The sequence below is a fragment of the Taudactylus pleione genome, unplaced genomic scaffold, assembly GCF_031769625.1.
Source record: "Taudactylus pleione unplaced genomic scaffold, aTauple2 ptg000637l, whole genome shotgun sequence".
Classification (NCBI taxonomy): Eukaryota; Metazoa; Chordata; class Amphibia; order Anura; family Myobatrachidae; genus Taudactylus; species Taudactylus pleione.
Window position 1 is genome coordinate 5853796 of NW_028285039.1, and position 15731 is coordinate 5869526.

At 42.2% G+C, this 15731-nt stretch overlaps 1 protein-coding gene across 1 annotated transcript in view; it reads left to right on the plus strand.

Annotated features, from left to right (window-relative positions):
- The window catches only part of WWC1 (WW and C2 domain containing 1), a 288584-nt gene that overhangs the window by 253891 nt on the left and 18962 nt on the right, over nt 1-15731 (plus strand). The window contains exons 21-22 of the mRNA XM_088454941.1: nt 3138-3368; nt 8479-8600. Coding sequence (XP_088311067.1) covers nt 3138-3368; nt 8479-8600 — 353 coding nt within the window. The remainder of the gene's footprint in view (nt 1-3137; nt 3369-8478; nt 8601-15731) is intronic.

Consider the following 15731-nt stretch of genomic DNA (forward strand, 5'->3'; position numbering starts at 1 on the left):
TGTACATTCAGTGCAGTAAGGGGATTATTGATACCTTTCATCATTTCACATTAAAGGTCCTTGGGGCTGCAAAATGGGTGTTAAATATTGTCACAGATACATCCCACATGCAATAAATGTATGCACTATTTGGCTTCAATTAAACTATAAAAACCCCTCTTATACGAGTACAGCAGATACAACTCCCGGTCTCGCATATCAAAAAGAAGAAAATGTCTTCTACACGTTCTCAAAAACATAATCTGTTCCCATGCAAATAAAAAACACCAGTTAGTGTCAGCAAAGTGTTTGCAGGCAGCCAATCACAAAGAGTTTGCTAATGCTTGTATTTGTCATCAGCTACTATTTGCACCTGCTCCTGTCCTCCCGTAAATGTTACCACTTTCTCAGGCATATATATGTCCTTTACCCAGTCTGTGTGTGTTCCTACTAGAGCAAACACAGCCTTACTCTACTTGGCCTATGTTACAATGCTGCCATCCAGGCGTCACACAAATCTTCATGGGTGCATATGCATACACCCACAGTTCTGGGTATGCGCAATGTGAATTCATGCAGGTTATGCCGTGCCAACTGGATAGTAATCACCTTGCATCAGCCCCATAGTTGATAGCAAGTAGCTGGCTCAGTCTGTGATACAGCAGGCAGCAAATGGATCTTGGATGAGAGAACTGGATTTGAAATTCTTCATGGTGGCATCGGACCGCAGGGCAACCTCCTCTTACCCTACTATGCAGTAAAAGGACAGCAGCAAGGCAAAGGGGTTGGGCATTGCATATACTAGCAGAAAATTGTGGGTATTTTCCCACTCCAGCATCTGAAAAGTTAACTCCGGTTTTATTATTTTGTTAGACTCTGACAGCATTGGAATTTTGGAAAGTATTAGTTCAGTGATTCCTCCAGCATATCTGTCCCCTAAGAGTAGGTTATAAATAATTCATCACACCGCAGCTTAAAACTTTACTGTACACCGAAAAAATGAGCCGGCACAGCTGCATGTTTATAGAGGTTAATACAAGTCAGGGTATTTTTTATTTGTCTCTTTAGCACAAAAACAAACACTATTATGTGTTTAGTACAAGGGCATTTACTTGGCATTGGTCCTGGTGCTGTAGTCGTCTACCCATATGAGAGTTGATGTCACTATTTTTCATATTTATCTAGAATCACTGAAGCATGACTAGGAGAGAGACTTGCGTCTGAGGAGTGCCTTTAGCATCCCCATGCCATTTACAGCTTATTGTGACACACAGATACTAAAGAACAGCACTATACCTTCCGTTTGATATCTTTATATGTGTTTTTTTGCCATCCTGTGTATTAATAGAAATCAGTTTTTTTTTTAAAAACTGAAAGTACTTAGAATTTCCATTCTCCTGCCAGTAACAGTGACAAGCGTATCGGGCTATTTTTGTGATAACCTTTGCTCAAATGTTATAGTCGCACACAGATATACAAGTGTTGCATATTAAATGAACTCGCGCAGTCTGCTGGTGCATCCTAGTCCCATCACATTGCGACTAGGACGCATTTTCGACAATAAAGACGCCTGGATCTAGCAGATTTGCACGGTACCTGGCGGCTCTCTCGCTGAATGTGGAATTGAGGCTAGAGGTATGAGGACACTGTAGCTCTAAATAAGAGGTTATAGGTAAACTGGAATAAGCAGTGCAAGAAAAACCAAAGGAACAAAGAAAATGTAGTAAACAATACACATCATCTGACTTATGCCCACAAATACGTGAAAGCGTTATAACCATAGTAACATGTAACAACAACGATGTCAATATTAACCATAACTATTGTATATTAGAGAAAGTTATGCTTGTGCCTAGGAGAATATTTATTTACATGAATGTTATGTAACATTTTAGCAGTCCTAAGATCGTATCACTTATGTCTTTTCATGACAAATGATCTGCTAGGACTCCAACATCAAACACAGACAGTTCAGCTACAGTAACTGAAAAATATGCTCTATTATATTCACTTCTGGTAACTTACAGGGGGTCCAATAACTCATTTATATGTACTTACAGTTATATAGCAGAATATAAAAAAAATTGACATAGGATTATTAGAGAATTTGAAGCTAAATATACTAAACAAAAAAACAACTATATAAGTCTAAACATAGTACAGATGTGTCCACATACACCTATCCTCAAATCGTGCCATACAGCCAATAAGCCGCACCATGCATCTTGCCATAGACTTTTCACAAAATATGCGTCTTCCTGGCATCGCTAAGGCGACAAAATGACAGTACATGGGGTACCTTGGATACTGGCGCTGGCATTGCGTGTAGTTGTGTACGTCTCAGATGCTAACCTGTGAAAAAAAGGCAAAAGACCGAGGACCGATACGTGTGTGATGCGCCATGCTGCACACGATGCATCCTTGTGCTTAATCTGTGATTTTCTACCAATTATTTTATGACAAAAGCATCAATCTCATGGGCCTAGTACACTATAATTCACTTTGTATGCGGCTACGATGCAAATAAAACGTTGAATTTCTGAAAAAGTACAAAGGTCCGGGAATTGCCACCCGTTCAGAGCGTCTAAGTCGCACCATGCATCTCGTGCCACACAGCACAAAAAGGATTGGTGCGTGGGGACACACATGAATGTAAAAGCTGTTTAGGTATTACAATTGTGGAGTGCAATTCCCCTTTCTAAATGAATTGGTACCAAATGCTGCAAAATCTACCCTGAGTAGTACTATACAGGGATACCAGGAGCCTGAGCCTAAGCCCAATATATTCCCACTGGCAATAGCTACAGTAGGACTTTCCTGCGAAAATCAGGCTATATGTGAGCGCTGTGTGCTCCAGTACATGGAAATCAATATTTGTATTGTCAGTTGTTCAGTCTGAAACGTTGTATAGTGAGCACCATTTATAGCTTTTATACATGTGTCTCTCTTTTGACTGGTATATTGTACTTGCTTCTGTTTTTTCTTTTTGCTCTGCCACTATGTTACATCTTACCTTGCTAAACTGCAGCTTGCAGCTTTTAAAAATAAATAGAAAGACTACGCAGCTTCCCAGTGTTTCCTTGAGTCTGAATTAGCAAATCAAAGTCCTCTGGCTGTTTGCACTGAGCAGAGATTCACAAGAACTTCTATTGTTTCAGCCATCCGTGAAGTTCTCTGGCAGAGACCGTGTAATTCGCACATCTCTGGACCTGGAATTAGATCTGCAGGCTTCAAGGACGTGGCATAATCAGCTAACTCAAGAGATTGCTGTACTAAGAGAGCTGAAAGAACAGCTAGAGCAAGCCAAACGTCAAGGTGAAAATGAGCTGCCTCAGCGGGTGAAGGATGATGACAGGTTTAAGCTCCTGCTCAGACAAGTGGAGAAACAGGTAAGTAATAGAGGCTTTTGTGATTCTCTCTGCTCTCAGAATCTGACAATCAGTCGCTTGCAGCAGCAGTTGGTACTGATCTAAACTTTCCTTTGTTTCACTTATCTGTACTGGGGCTTCTCTAAATGTCTGACTACATCGATTTTCCTTCTGGGAGTCTAGTGTTTCAGAGTAACCTCAGAAACCATGAAGTTGTTATCTGAAATAGGTGCTATATTATTGTGACAGTGGTTGTCATCTTCTATTGTAAAAAGAACCACATACAGTGGCTTATGAGGGCTATTGGATATTGATTGGCATTCCCTGGCACGCAATCCAGAGGAAGCTCCAGTATGCATAACAGCGCCATGTATGGTGCTGTAAGTATTTGTACTGATCAATTTAAACTTTAATTTAATGACTCAAACTAAAATCTGATTACGGAAATACATTATTTAAAACCATATGTTGTAGATGAAGCTAATTTTCTTGATGACTAGGAAATGCTCAAAGAAAAAGTTCCAAACCTTTGTCCTAGACTTATCCTTTGGTAACATTTTCATATGTATCATTGCATCAAAATGGTGTTTATGTATCAGAGTCATGTAGTCTGCAATACACTAATTACATCTTGATCAATCTAATATTGTTACAGAAGCATAAATGTATTAATTTTATTTTATGCAACTGCTTGAATAAATGAGGCATATTTAATAAGTCTCTTAGCAGCCACACTGCTATTATTTATTTATTAGCGTTTACTTACAGTATATAGCCCATAGGAGAAGATGCAAATGACAACTTTGGGGCCAGGCTGTTAACGTCATTAGGCCTCAATTCCCAGTATTGTCTCCCCGTCCTGCGAACTTCATTAGGAAGTGGGCAGGGTGCGAGAGATACGTCCACTCTTATGGGGGGTGTGAGGACTTTCCGAAAAATCGTGTCAGGGACAGGGTTCTGTGTGCAATATATACATTTAACAATATTTAGTGGTCTGTCTAAATAATATAAATGCTAATATAATATTAAGGGTAATTACCGACAAAAGGACCATTACTAATGTGTACATATCATACCAATGATAATGTGGACTAATGGGCAATAAGCAATAGATTGACAATAGATACACTTCTCTGATATCAACCAGTTCATTCTGTGTTATTTATATGCTTAATTTTATACATGTTATTCTATGTGACTCACGTTACATTTCATGCTAATTTTTAGAAGTTTAAATGCACTGCACACAAAAATTAAGCTGAAATTCAGAATTTTTTTAGACAATAATATATGGGGTATGTAGTCATATATAATGATTAGGAGCAGAAAAAAAGTACACTCTTAGTAGTTATATTTTATTGTTTATATGCGTGACTCATGTTACAACAGAATAGACATAGGAACTGAGGGGACTTATATATTTATTTAAACCTGCTCTCCTAATTATTTTTAAAATACGATTGTTACACTATACACTTATAAGACCCTAAACTTATGATTGACACACAAACAAAAAACTGAATGTTAACCAACATGTGACTCATGTTACATACAAATGTGACTCACGTTACATTTCTGTCCCCAGTCAAAAGACTCTGATACAAGCTACTCAAACCTGTAGAATCCACATGAATTAATCAATGTAGGCCTGTTTATTTACCTGATTAACTGTGAAGATGTAGAATATATTTCAACTGGTGATGATGGCCATTTCCAGTTTCTGCCAGCTTGCTCTGATGTGCTCACCATCTCTGATGTCCATGATCTCACCTGGGGAACTTTCCATCATATTCAACATAGAACCAGTCACCAACGTTAATTACATCATTTGAAGTTTCTGTGACAGTCACACAATATACTATAATCGTTTAGCTACTAAAATGTTAGTGGTTATGAGAAATTAAATTTTCATTTATTGTGTCCTTTTATATAGTTTAATGTCATGGAATGACCCACATAATATAATTAAGAACCTATCTGAGAGGCCTTTTTACTTAAGCCGTATAGATCTTATACATAATTTCACAGTTTATATAGGACCGTTAATTGAATAATAAGTGACTAATAATACATTGACAAATGGACACGGTGGGAAACTCCTTGCTTTTATTGCACATTTTCCACTTATTGAACATCTTTTGTATGTTTCTTTATGTCCATCTTTTTAAAATATTTTGCTGGCCCTATGTTCCTAACAGGACATTTTATTTGAACTTAATAAAAGAGAAGTTTTATTACATTTAGACCTATTTTGTATTGTGCACCGCCTAGAGACAACAGCTTTCTTGCTTTGTTCTTGTATGCTCTAAGCATCTTACCAGTACTCGTACTGTACGTAAGGAAAGGATATATTTTGGAGGTAGAAGCCTCATGATGTTGAGAATGTTTTAATGTAAGGAATAATGAAAAGCACAGTCAAGTGCGCTATCAAGACATTGAACTTGGGAAGTAGGTAAAATTATTGTATCGTTGTTAAAGAGATATCAGGCAGATATTTTTAAGATGATGGCGGTAATATAAGTTCAGCTTTTTCATGTCTTTGCATCAACCATGAGCAGATGGCTGAAACACTGTTTGAGTTGTTGGCTAATACAGGGCAAGTGAGTTTGCAGAGGTAAATCTGTTCCTCATCTGCACATAAGTGATACTGGAGACCATAGGAGGGTACCCCTATAAGTTGGTGCACTCCAGCAGAGAGGGAATGGAGCAGAATCAGCTTTACCTGAGAGAAACCATCTGCAATATGTAATGCTAACAAAACGGAGTCAACATAAGCCAGGTCACTTAAGCCCACCCCCTGTAATATGTACCGGTGCCAGCGCAGAGTTCTCCTCTGCTAGTTTGTCCCCTCTTCATCACCGCAGTGAGAGACTGGTGTGTGTGTGTGTGGGGGGGGGTATGCACAGGACATGCAATGCAGCCTAATTATATAGATATATACAAATTGTCGTCATTTTTATGAGGCACTCAGAGCACTGTAATACTCACTATTAGGGGTGTAGTTAGTTGCACGTACGCCCATTTGTGCAACAAGGTTTAGTAAGGGCAAATGTGAGCTGTGCAGGCATGGACGTAAGCGAAAGTATGCCTTTTTTAAGGCCATAGGCATATCTATAATGGGTGCAGTGTGTGCGGTGCACTCTGTAGCCAGGGGGCACACACTGCACACCCTGCACCCATGAAGTATACTTACCTCTCCATCAGTGCTGCAGAAAATGGCGCAGATGTCAGTCTACTCCACTACTGCGTTGGCGAGAGAGGGGGGGCAACAATGGCCCCCTGTACACTTGCTTAGTGCCCCATGTACACAATATGCCATAGTGCCATCCTTTTACTTCTTTCTTTCTTCCCCACTTCTAGCTTCTTGTTTCTCTTCAGAACAATTGACAGTGCCAAATGACCTACTGTAAACCGGACAGAGGAGCCACATAATCCAATCCACAGTAGAAATCAATTTATTTCCAGTGGATACTGTGCCAACGTAAAGAACGGAAAAAAATAGCAGATGATTTTACACTGTAAATTGTGCACCATTCTCTGTGAGAAAGAAATACGTTAAGGGTGTTCATATGCTGGACCACACAACAGTTTTTTATTCCTTTGGACTGTTATACAAGGTATTTGCGGCAGTACCTTAGACTGAGGACCGCTTACAGGGCCGGATTAAGGTTTGTGGTGGCCCCAGGGCAACTAATTTGTGGGGGCCCTCAAACCCCAATATATTTCATGATTTTCTCTATCCACCTCTGCTGACTGAGGAGAATTGTCCTCCCGGCATTCCTGCTGTGCTCCAGGCATGCGATTCCAGCATCCTGCTCCTCTTTGATTTTTAGGGAGATGAGACGTCATCTCCCAGTGTCAGAAGCGCGGCAGCATCTCCAACTGAGGAGGGAAGCAAGCGGCTGCGGGGAAGAGATAAGCCAGCGGAGGCAGACAGGTGCCGTGCCGCTGCTTCAGTGCATACAGAGTGGCTGCACGGCAGCCCCGTGACGTCCGGGAACAGGTGTCGTGGCTGGGCACCTGCACTCAGCAGACTGACCCTGTGGGGGGACCCTGGGATGATCACCCTACCCCCCCGCCATTAATCCGGGCCTGACCGCTTATACAACGGGCTTTATTCTGAGTTCTGATTTATTGAAGCCACTCACCCTTATTGCCGGCTTCTACTGCAAGACTTTATATTAGCTTCTTCCCCTTCGTCTTGTACAGGCACATAGTGGGTCTTTCAAACGTGGCTGCTAGTGAGCCTATCTGTAAAGCAGCTAGCGAGTCTCCCTCCATCGGATCCAACAGCACACAGAACGGACAGGTATTTACAATACACAATTACCTGCCGGCTTCATCTGTGCCCTGGTACACTACCCAAAGCTCTGCAGTGGGTAGAGAGAACTTTTCTTCTGCATGATTTGACACCATTCAGCTGCAGAACAGAGCACGATTTACAGTGTAAAATCACCTGCTGTATCTTTTTGTGCCTTACCTTGGCACAGTATCCCCATGATCTGACTGGTAAGAACGGTCTACAGCACTCAATGATAATATACCCAAAGTCTGCCCTATTATATGCAATATCTTAGGCTAATATTTGTGTGAATTATTTATATGGTGCCAATCTAGTAATAATTAAATAATGCACATATAGATACAGTTGAAAAAAAATGCGATGAGTACTCAATATACCACACAGTGCCACCAGTACACAATATGTCACACAGTGCCACCAGTACACAATATGCCACACACTGCCACCAGTACACAATAAACCACACAGTGCCACCAGTACACAATATACCACACAGTGCCACCAGTACACAATATGCCACACACTGCCACCAGTACACATACAAAATGTCACACACTGCACCCCTTTCACTTCTTTTTTACTTTTTTCTCTGCTTGTTGTCTTCTATTTCTTCTTCTCTTACCTGGCAGTGAGTGGGATGAGCTTTCATGATGCTGGATGAGGGCATCTATGCACCCCCTCTGATCTTTAACTTACATGATAAACTTACATGATAAAAAGCCTTTTGAGGTATCTTCTTTTGCATACGTTTCATCCATTGTTCTTCAAAAACTGTCTAAAACACAAAAGAACTTTGGTCTAATTATTATTGATTTTACAATTGTGCAGGTGCAAAGAATTGAGCAAAAATATGAGATGCAAGCTGACAGGATGATGAGAGCAGCTGCGAAGGATGTACACAGGCTACGTGGGCAGAGCTGCAAGGAGCCATTGGAAGTTCAGTCTTTCAGGTGAGGCTTCTTTGGAATTTAACCACTTAATCAGTTCCCAAACTTTATAGAACCAAGGCACCCTAGTGTATCAGCATTGTTTTCACGGCACCCCTAAGCCAAATGTTTATGATTGAGAAATTCAGAAAATAATGTAGTGAAGTAAACTGTGCTTACCTGTCATCCTTAGGCTCAGTTATGTGGTGGTGGACAGGTTTGTGCTTCTGTTTGTCCACATATTTACATTACATTGATCATAAATAATGTGAATTGGTGCTGGACCACCAACCAGAGGCACCCCAGGGTGCCATGGCACACAGTTTGGGAACCACTGAGTTACTGTAACTGATCATTATTATTCCCTAAAAAAGTAAAAAAAAAATTTTTATTTAATTAAATTTAGAATGTCTTTTTGAAAATGTATTTGATTCAAAGAAAAAAAAATCCTACAGAGTGTTTTGCACTCCATGTCCATAGGCCCCCATTGCAAAATCACTTTCCACCCCCCAGTGTAAAAAGATCCCTAGCATTATTACCCTCCAGCCTCCTAATAGTGATAGATCCCAGTTTCAGAGGTCCTACCCTACCCCCAGTTGCAGTGGCCCCCCCACTATATTAATACCCCCCATCCCACCATCTGCCTCCCATCTCTTTAATGCAGAGAGATAAGGAGTATGAAAGGCATTGTTCATCACCAAAATGTAAAGCATCCTGAGACTATTCATTTGTGGGGTTGCTTTTCAACCAAGGGAGTGGGATCACTCACAATTTTACCTTAGAACACAGCCATGAATAAAGAATGGTACCAAAACATCCTCCAAGAACAACTTCTCCCAACCAACCAAGAACAGTTTGGTGATGAACAATGCCTTTTCCAGGATGATGGAGCACCTTGCCATAAGGCAAAAGTGATAACTAAGTGGCTCAGGGAACAAAACATTGACATTTTTGGTCCATGACCAGGAAACTCCCCAGACCTTAATCCCATTGAGAACTTGTGGTCATTCCTCAAGAGGCGGGTGGACAAACTTAAACTCACAAACTCCAAACATTGATTAGGCAAGAATGGGTGGCCATCAGTCAGTATGTGGCCCAGAAGTTGATTGACAGCATACCAGGGCGAATTGCAGAGGTCTTGGAAAGAAGGGTCAACACTGCAAATATTGACTTTGCATAAACGTTATGTAATTGTCACTAAAAGCCTTTGACACTTATGAAATGCCTGTAATTTTACTTCAGTATACCATAGTAACATCTGACAAATAGGTCTAAAAACACTGAAGCAGCAAACTTTGTGAAAACCAATACTTATGTCATTCTCAAAACTTTTGGCCATGGCTGTATATTATGGCTGAAATGTTGTAGCAAGCTATTCTAGTAGATCCTTGGAGCATCCATCGAATTGTCATTAGTAAGATGCATGCCTGTTGCTTTTTCACTTATTGGCATAATATGTCTCCAGAAGGAATAAATCATAGGGCATTGCCGCCATATATGAGTACTATTTCACCCTCGTTACCCACAGCTTCACATAACAAACTGATACGGACGGTTATATATCATTTCACTGACTTGAACCAGTATAGAACCATTTTATAAATTTGTTGTTTACACTTTCAAAGTTTAAAAGAAACATTTGGGAAGCTGTAAAGATTCTCACCAGCTGCATCTCTGCCTCCCATCTCTTTAATGCAGAGAGATAAGGAGTATGAAATAGCTAACAAATTAAATAATTGAATGGGCTGTAATGCTGTGTGAAAATCTACACATGGACTCAAAATATGTGAGATGAGATTCTTCCTACGTAGGCTCAGAGCAATGAGCCTATCACTACGTAGGCTCAGAGCTCATAGCAGTGGGCCTATCACTATGTAGGCTCAGAGCTCATAGCAGTGGGCCTATCACTACGTAGGCTCAGAGCTCATAGCAGTGGGCCTATCACTACGTAGGCTCAGAGCAATGGGCCTATCACTACGTAGGCTCAGAGCAGTGGGCCTATCACTACGTAGGCTCAGAGCTCAGAGCAGTGGGTCGATCACTATGTAGGCTCAGAGCTCATAGCAGTGGGTCTATCACGACGTAGGCTCAGAGCTCAGAGCAGTGGGCCTATCACTACGTAGGCTCAGAGCAGTGGGCCTATCACTACGTAGGCTCAGAGCAGTGGGCCTATCACTACGTAGGCTCAGAGCAGTGGGCCTATCACTATGTAGGCTCAGAGCAGTGGGCCTATCAAAGCCCATACTTGTGAATTTCTACCTCTGCGTAATTTGGAATTCCAAGTGTTCTGATTGCAGCTCTTTAGATAGAGTAGTTAAAGCTGCTGAGAGAATCATTGGGCAATCCCTGCGAAAAGCCACTTATACATGGTGCAATTGCGATGTGCACCGTGCGACGCGACGGGGGATCCGACGTCCGACATATCGGGCGGTTCCCACACACAGAGCACGGGTGGCCGACCACCCGATAAACCGGCTCCCCCACCCGCATAGTGCTGCATGGGATCGCACATCGCATCCCCTGATCAACTGAACCTGCAGTAAAATCTGGGGGTGCGATGTACGACCCCACGAGTGCGCACACTGGCCGATATCATGCCCATACACGGTGTGATATAGCAGCCAAGAAACGTTTAAGATGTCTTGGATTCAGAACCAGCAGGTTGCGGAACAGTTTCTTTCTCTCTGTAATTGTTAGCCTAAACCTTTATTAATGTGTATTTTAAGTTTATGTGAGTTATGAGTGTATTGCATTGTAATTTCACTTATGCATTTTTTAATGTTGTTACAATAAACAATTTGAATGGTTGATGTAAGGCAGTGTTTCCCAACTCCAATCCTCAGGGTCCCCTAATGCTGGGCATACACTATGCAATTATCTGTCCAATCTGGCTGGTTGGAATGAAAACATGGTAATGTATGGGAGTAAATGACAATATAAATTTGCTCCCAAACACTAGAAAACGGACAAGATTTTCCTTCCCACCAGCTATCTGACAGATAATTGTATAGTGTATGCCCCGCATAACATTGCATGTTTTCCAGATCTCCTAGTTGGTGCACAGGTGTATTCATTACTGGCTGACACATTTTTAACAAGTTTATTTTAAATTTTACAGAAATAGAATAATACAATTATATGTGCGCAGGCAAGAAAAAAAAATAGTCAAAACTGCTAACAAAGCACATATCAAAATAAATTGTAGATAACAATACAGAATCAGAGAAGAAAAAATGGGTTTCAAGAACACGTGAAAAAGAGAAAGAATGGAGAAATAATAATAAGAAATTGTTAGGGGGGAACAGGGTAAGGAGGGTAGAGGCCGAATCCGGGTCTATGTAACACATCCTAGGAGAACTTGAATAAAAATAGATACACACATATAAATAAAAGTAAATTGTGAACATCAAAACAGGAGGTTCGAGAAGCCTGAGGGTAGGGTCCCATGTGGTGTGGTGCTGTTGTATAGGAACCAGTCGCCCCAAACCATGAGAAACCTATGGGAGGTGTTGTGGAGATAGGCTGATATCTTCTCCATGGCCGCCACATGCCAAATTTTGTTCATGAGTTGTTGTCGAGAAGGAGGGTCAATATCTTTCCAGTGTCTGGTAATTAAACATCGAGCTGCATTTAAGATATGTGAGGAGAGCTTATCAGCATGTTTGCTAAGACCCTCAAGTGGACAGCCAAGGAGGAAAGACCAGGGAGACTTAGTCAGCGGTACCGAAAGGATTTCTGAGAGGAGACTGGTGACCTCATCCCAGAAATTAGCTATTTTAGGGCATGACCACCATATGTGTATGTAAGTACCTATCTCGCCACATCCTCTCCAACATCGGTCAGAGGCTAGATGATACATTCTGTGCAAACGGGCAGGCACCAGGTACCAGGTACCATCTATAATATACCTTGTAGGCATTTTCTTTTATTAAGGTGGAAATAGAAGACTTTGATACCCTTTCCCGCACCACAGACCATGTGTCCTCAGCAGGAGGACTTCCCAAATCTTTTTCCCACTGAAGTTCATGGCTTGGTGTATCTGGTAAATTAACATTAAGCAGAAAATTATAGATGACGGATATAATACCTTTCATGAGAGGATTGTGGAGGCATAGAGATTCACATGGTGTCAAAGATCTAACAATTGAATTAATGGGAAGGGAATGATTAAAGTGTCGTACTTGAATATAAGCAAAAGCATTGATAGAAGATACATCGAGTTTGTTTTGTAATGAACCCAGAGAGGCGCATCCACCCGCATCGAAGACATCAGATACCACCCTTACCCCACCCTTAATCCATGAAAAGCGAGTGAGGTTAAAACCCGGAGGAAATGCCTGATTAAACCATATAGGTGTAATGGGGGATGGATAGGAGGTAATGTTGTAGTGAGTTTTACAGTGATCCCAAATGGAGCATGTGAAAGAGATAACCGGATGTGAGCGAGCAGATTGAGGCCTGTCAGGTGTAGCCAAGCCCACAATAGCGGACATAAAGGGGATGTCACATGCATTAGCTTCTACTTCCACCCACCTGGGCATCTGGGAAGGTGCAAACCAAGCTATTGCCTGACTTAAATGGGCAGCATAGTAGTAAAGGGTAACATCAGGGAATCCATTGCCACCATTGGTAGTGGGACGACGGAGAGTGAGAAAGTTGATACGGGGAGGTTTGGATTTCCATACAAACTGGACAAACAACCTGTGTAGTTGCAATAAGGTTGATTTAGGGACAGCAACAGGGAGGGTCTGGAAGAGGTAGAGTAGTCTAGACGTAAGGTTCATCTTAACTGCTACTATCCTGCCCAGCCAGGAAATTATTAGATTTCGCCATCGAAGGAGGTCCAGTTTTATTGTTTTAAGCATGGGAGGGAAGTTCGCAGAGTACAGGGTGTCATAACTGCTTGTTATATAGACTTCTAAATATTTGATTTTAGAGGGGCGCCAGGCAAAGTTGTAATTGTGACGCAGGAGATCCAGGGCCATGGGCGATATATTAAGAGCGAGGGACTCTGTTTTAGAAAAGTTAATCTTTTAGCCCGAGAGTGAGCCATATTCAGCCAATACCTGAAAGAGTTTCGGGAGAGACATATGGGGAGAAGTTAATAGTACGTCGTCAGCAAAAAGGGATATTTTGTATTCTGCCTTTCCGAGCGAGGTACCCCTAATATCTGAGTCGAGGCGGATTTGAGCTGCAAGGGGTTCTATAACCAAAGCAAAGATCAGGGGTGACAAAGGACACCCCTGTCTAGTGCCATTGGCTATAAGCAAAGGGGACGAGAGAAGACCATTTACGGAGACCCTAGCTGAAGGGGTAGAGTATAGGGCCTGAATGCCTTGAAGAAAATTACCACCCAAGCCAAAGGCCCTCAAAGTTTGGAGCATGAATGGCCAGCAGATCCTGTCAAACGCCTTCGAGTAGAATTGAAGGAGTGAATGAGACGAATAACTCGTCTAGTATTGTCCCTGGCCTGTCTCCCTGGTATAAAGCCAACTTGGTCTTTATGGACCAAGTTGGGCAACACTGAGTTCAGGCGATTGGCAAGTATTTTCGCATAGATCTTAACATCGGTGTTCAACAGCGAGATGGGTCTGTAATGAGCACAGTTGGAGTGATCTTTTCTCTCTTTGGGAATGACAATAATCCTAGCCTCAAGGGCTTCTTTAGAGAAAGAGCCTCCAGACATCACACAGTTGAACACCGCAGCAAGATGGGGGGAGAGTAAGGAATTAAAGGTTTTACAATAGGTGTCCGTAAAACCATCTGGGCCAGGGGCTTTGTTGGCCTTAAGATTTTTTATTACTTCTGAAATCTCCCGCGCCTCAATCCCAACACTTAAGGATTCAAGGGCCGATGAAGATAGTTTAGGTAGGTTACAACGTGCTAAAAACTCACAGCAGGGAGAGAGCCACCCAGAGAAGATGAAAGGTTATACAGGTTAGTATAAAACTTACAAAACTCCTCAGTGATGTGTAAGGGATCCCTGACACACACCCAAGGGTGATTTAATCATCAGGACATTGGACCTCATTCAGAGCCGGTCGCTATTTGCGCTCGCTCGTTCAGAAAAAAGGGGTGGCTATTGAAATGAACCGTTCGCTCTTTGCGGTCTGTTCACGCCTCTAGGTCTGAACGAGCGAACCAAACATGCGGTCGTTTTTTGGAAAACTACGCCCCCTGGCCGCTCGCATCCTACGTCATGTCCGCTATTTATTAGATTAATCAAGTACATCGACCAGCGTATGAACTGCTCGCTATTCTTGTGGTTGGTTTTTCCTACCGCAATCTTGCGAGCAGTTCTGACTATAAAATAACCCAGGGACGTGGTCAATGACGCTGCTGTTTTAATTATGCACACCCATAAAACGCCCGTTTTGACCTTTAAGCACGCCTGCGTTCTGATCTCCACTCCCCGTTTTCAAGCACCTTCCCCTGTTACCACCCACATACGCCTCCTCCTGTCACTCAAAATAGCAGGCATTCGCTATTTAGCGAACAAATGATTTTCGGCCGCACTGACTGGTTCGCGCATGCGTATTACGATCCGTACGCATGCGCAGTTGTGCAAACATCGCTCGGAACGAACGAGCGGCCGCTTATGAGCGGCTCTGAATCAGGCCCATTGTTCTGAGAGGGTTTAGACCGTAGTCTAGACGCCAGCATTCTATCAGCTTTATCCCCTTTTTCGTAAAAGGTTTGATTAAGCCATTTAAGGGAAGTCTCAGCTTTTGCTGTAAGAAGAAGGCCAAGTTCTCCTCTGGCAGCCACAAGTTTACGATAATCATCTGCCGAGCCTGAGGTTTTATGGATTCTATCTAGTTGAGCAACGAGGTCCATAAGTTCAAAAAGCCTCTTACTCCTGGCCTTCCTAGTAAAAGCCGCTGACCTAATTAGAGATCCTCGGATCACTGCTTTATGGGCATCCCAGAGAAGCTGGGGAGAGACAGTAGGGCAAGAGTTTAGAGAAAAATACTCTGTAATCTCGGAGGTTAGCTGTGACCGTAGGGCAGGGTTTACAAGAAGCCTATCGTTAAGGCGCCAAATATAAGAATGACTACGAGGAAAAGGAGATTCAATATCTACTGTGAATGGAGAGTGGTCTGACCAGGTGCTGGGGTGAATACTGGCGTCTAGAATTAGTTGCGCAGGGTCAAT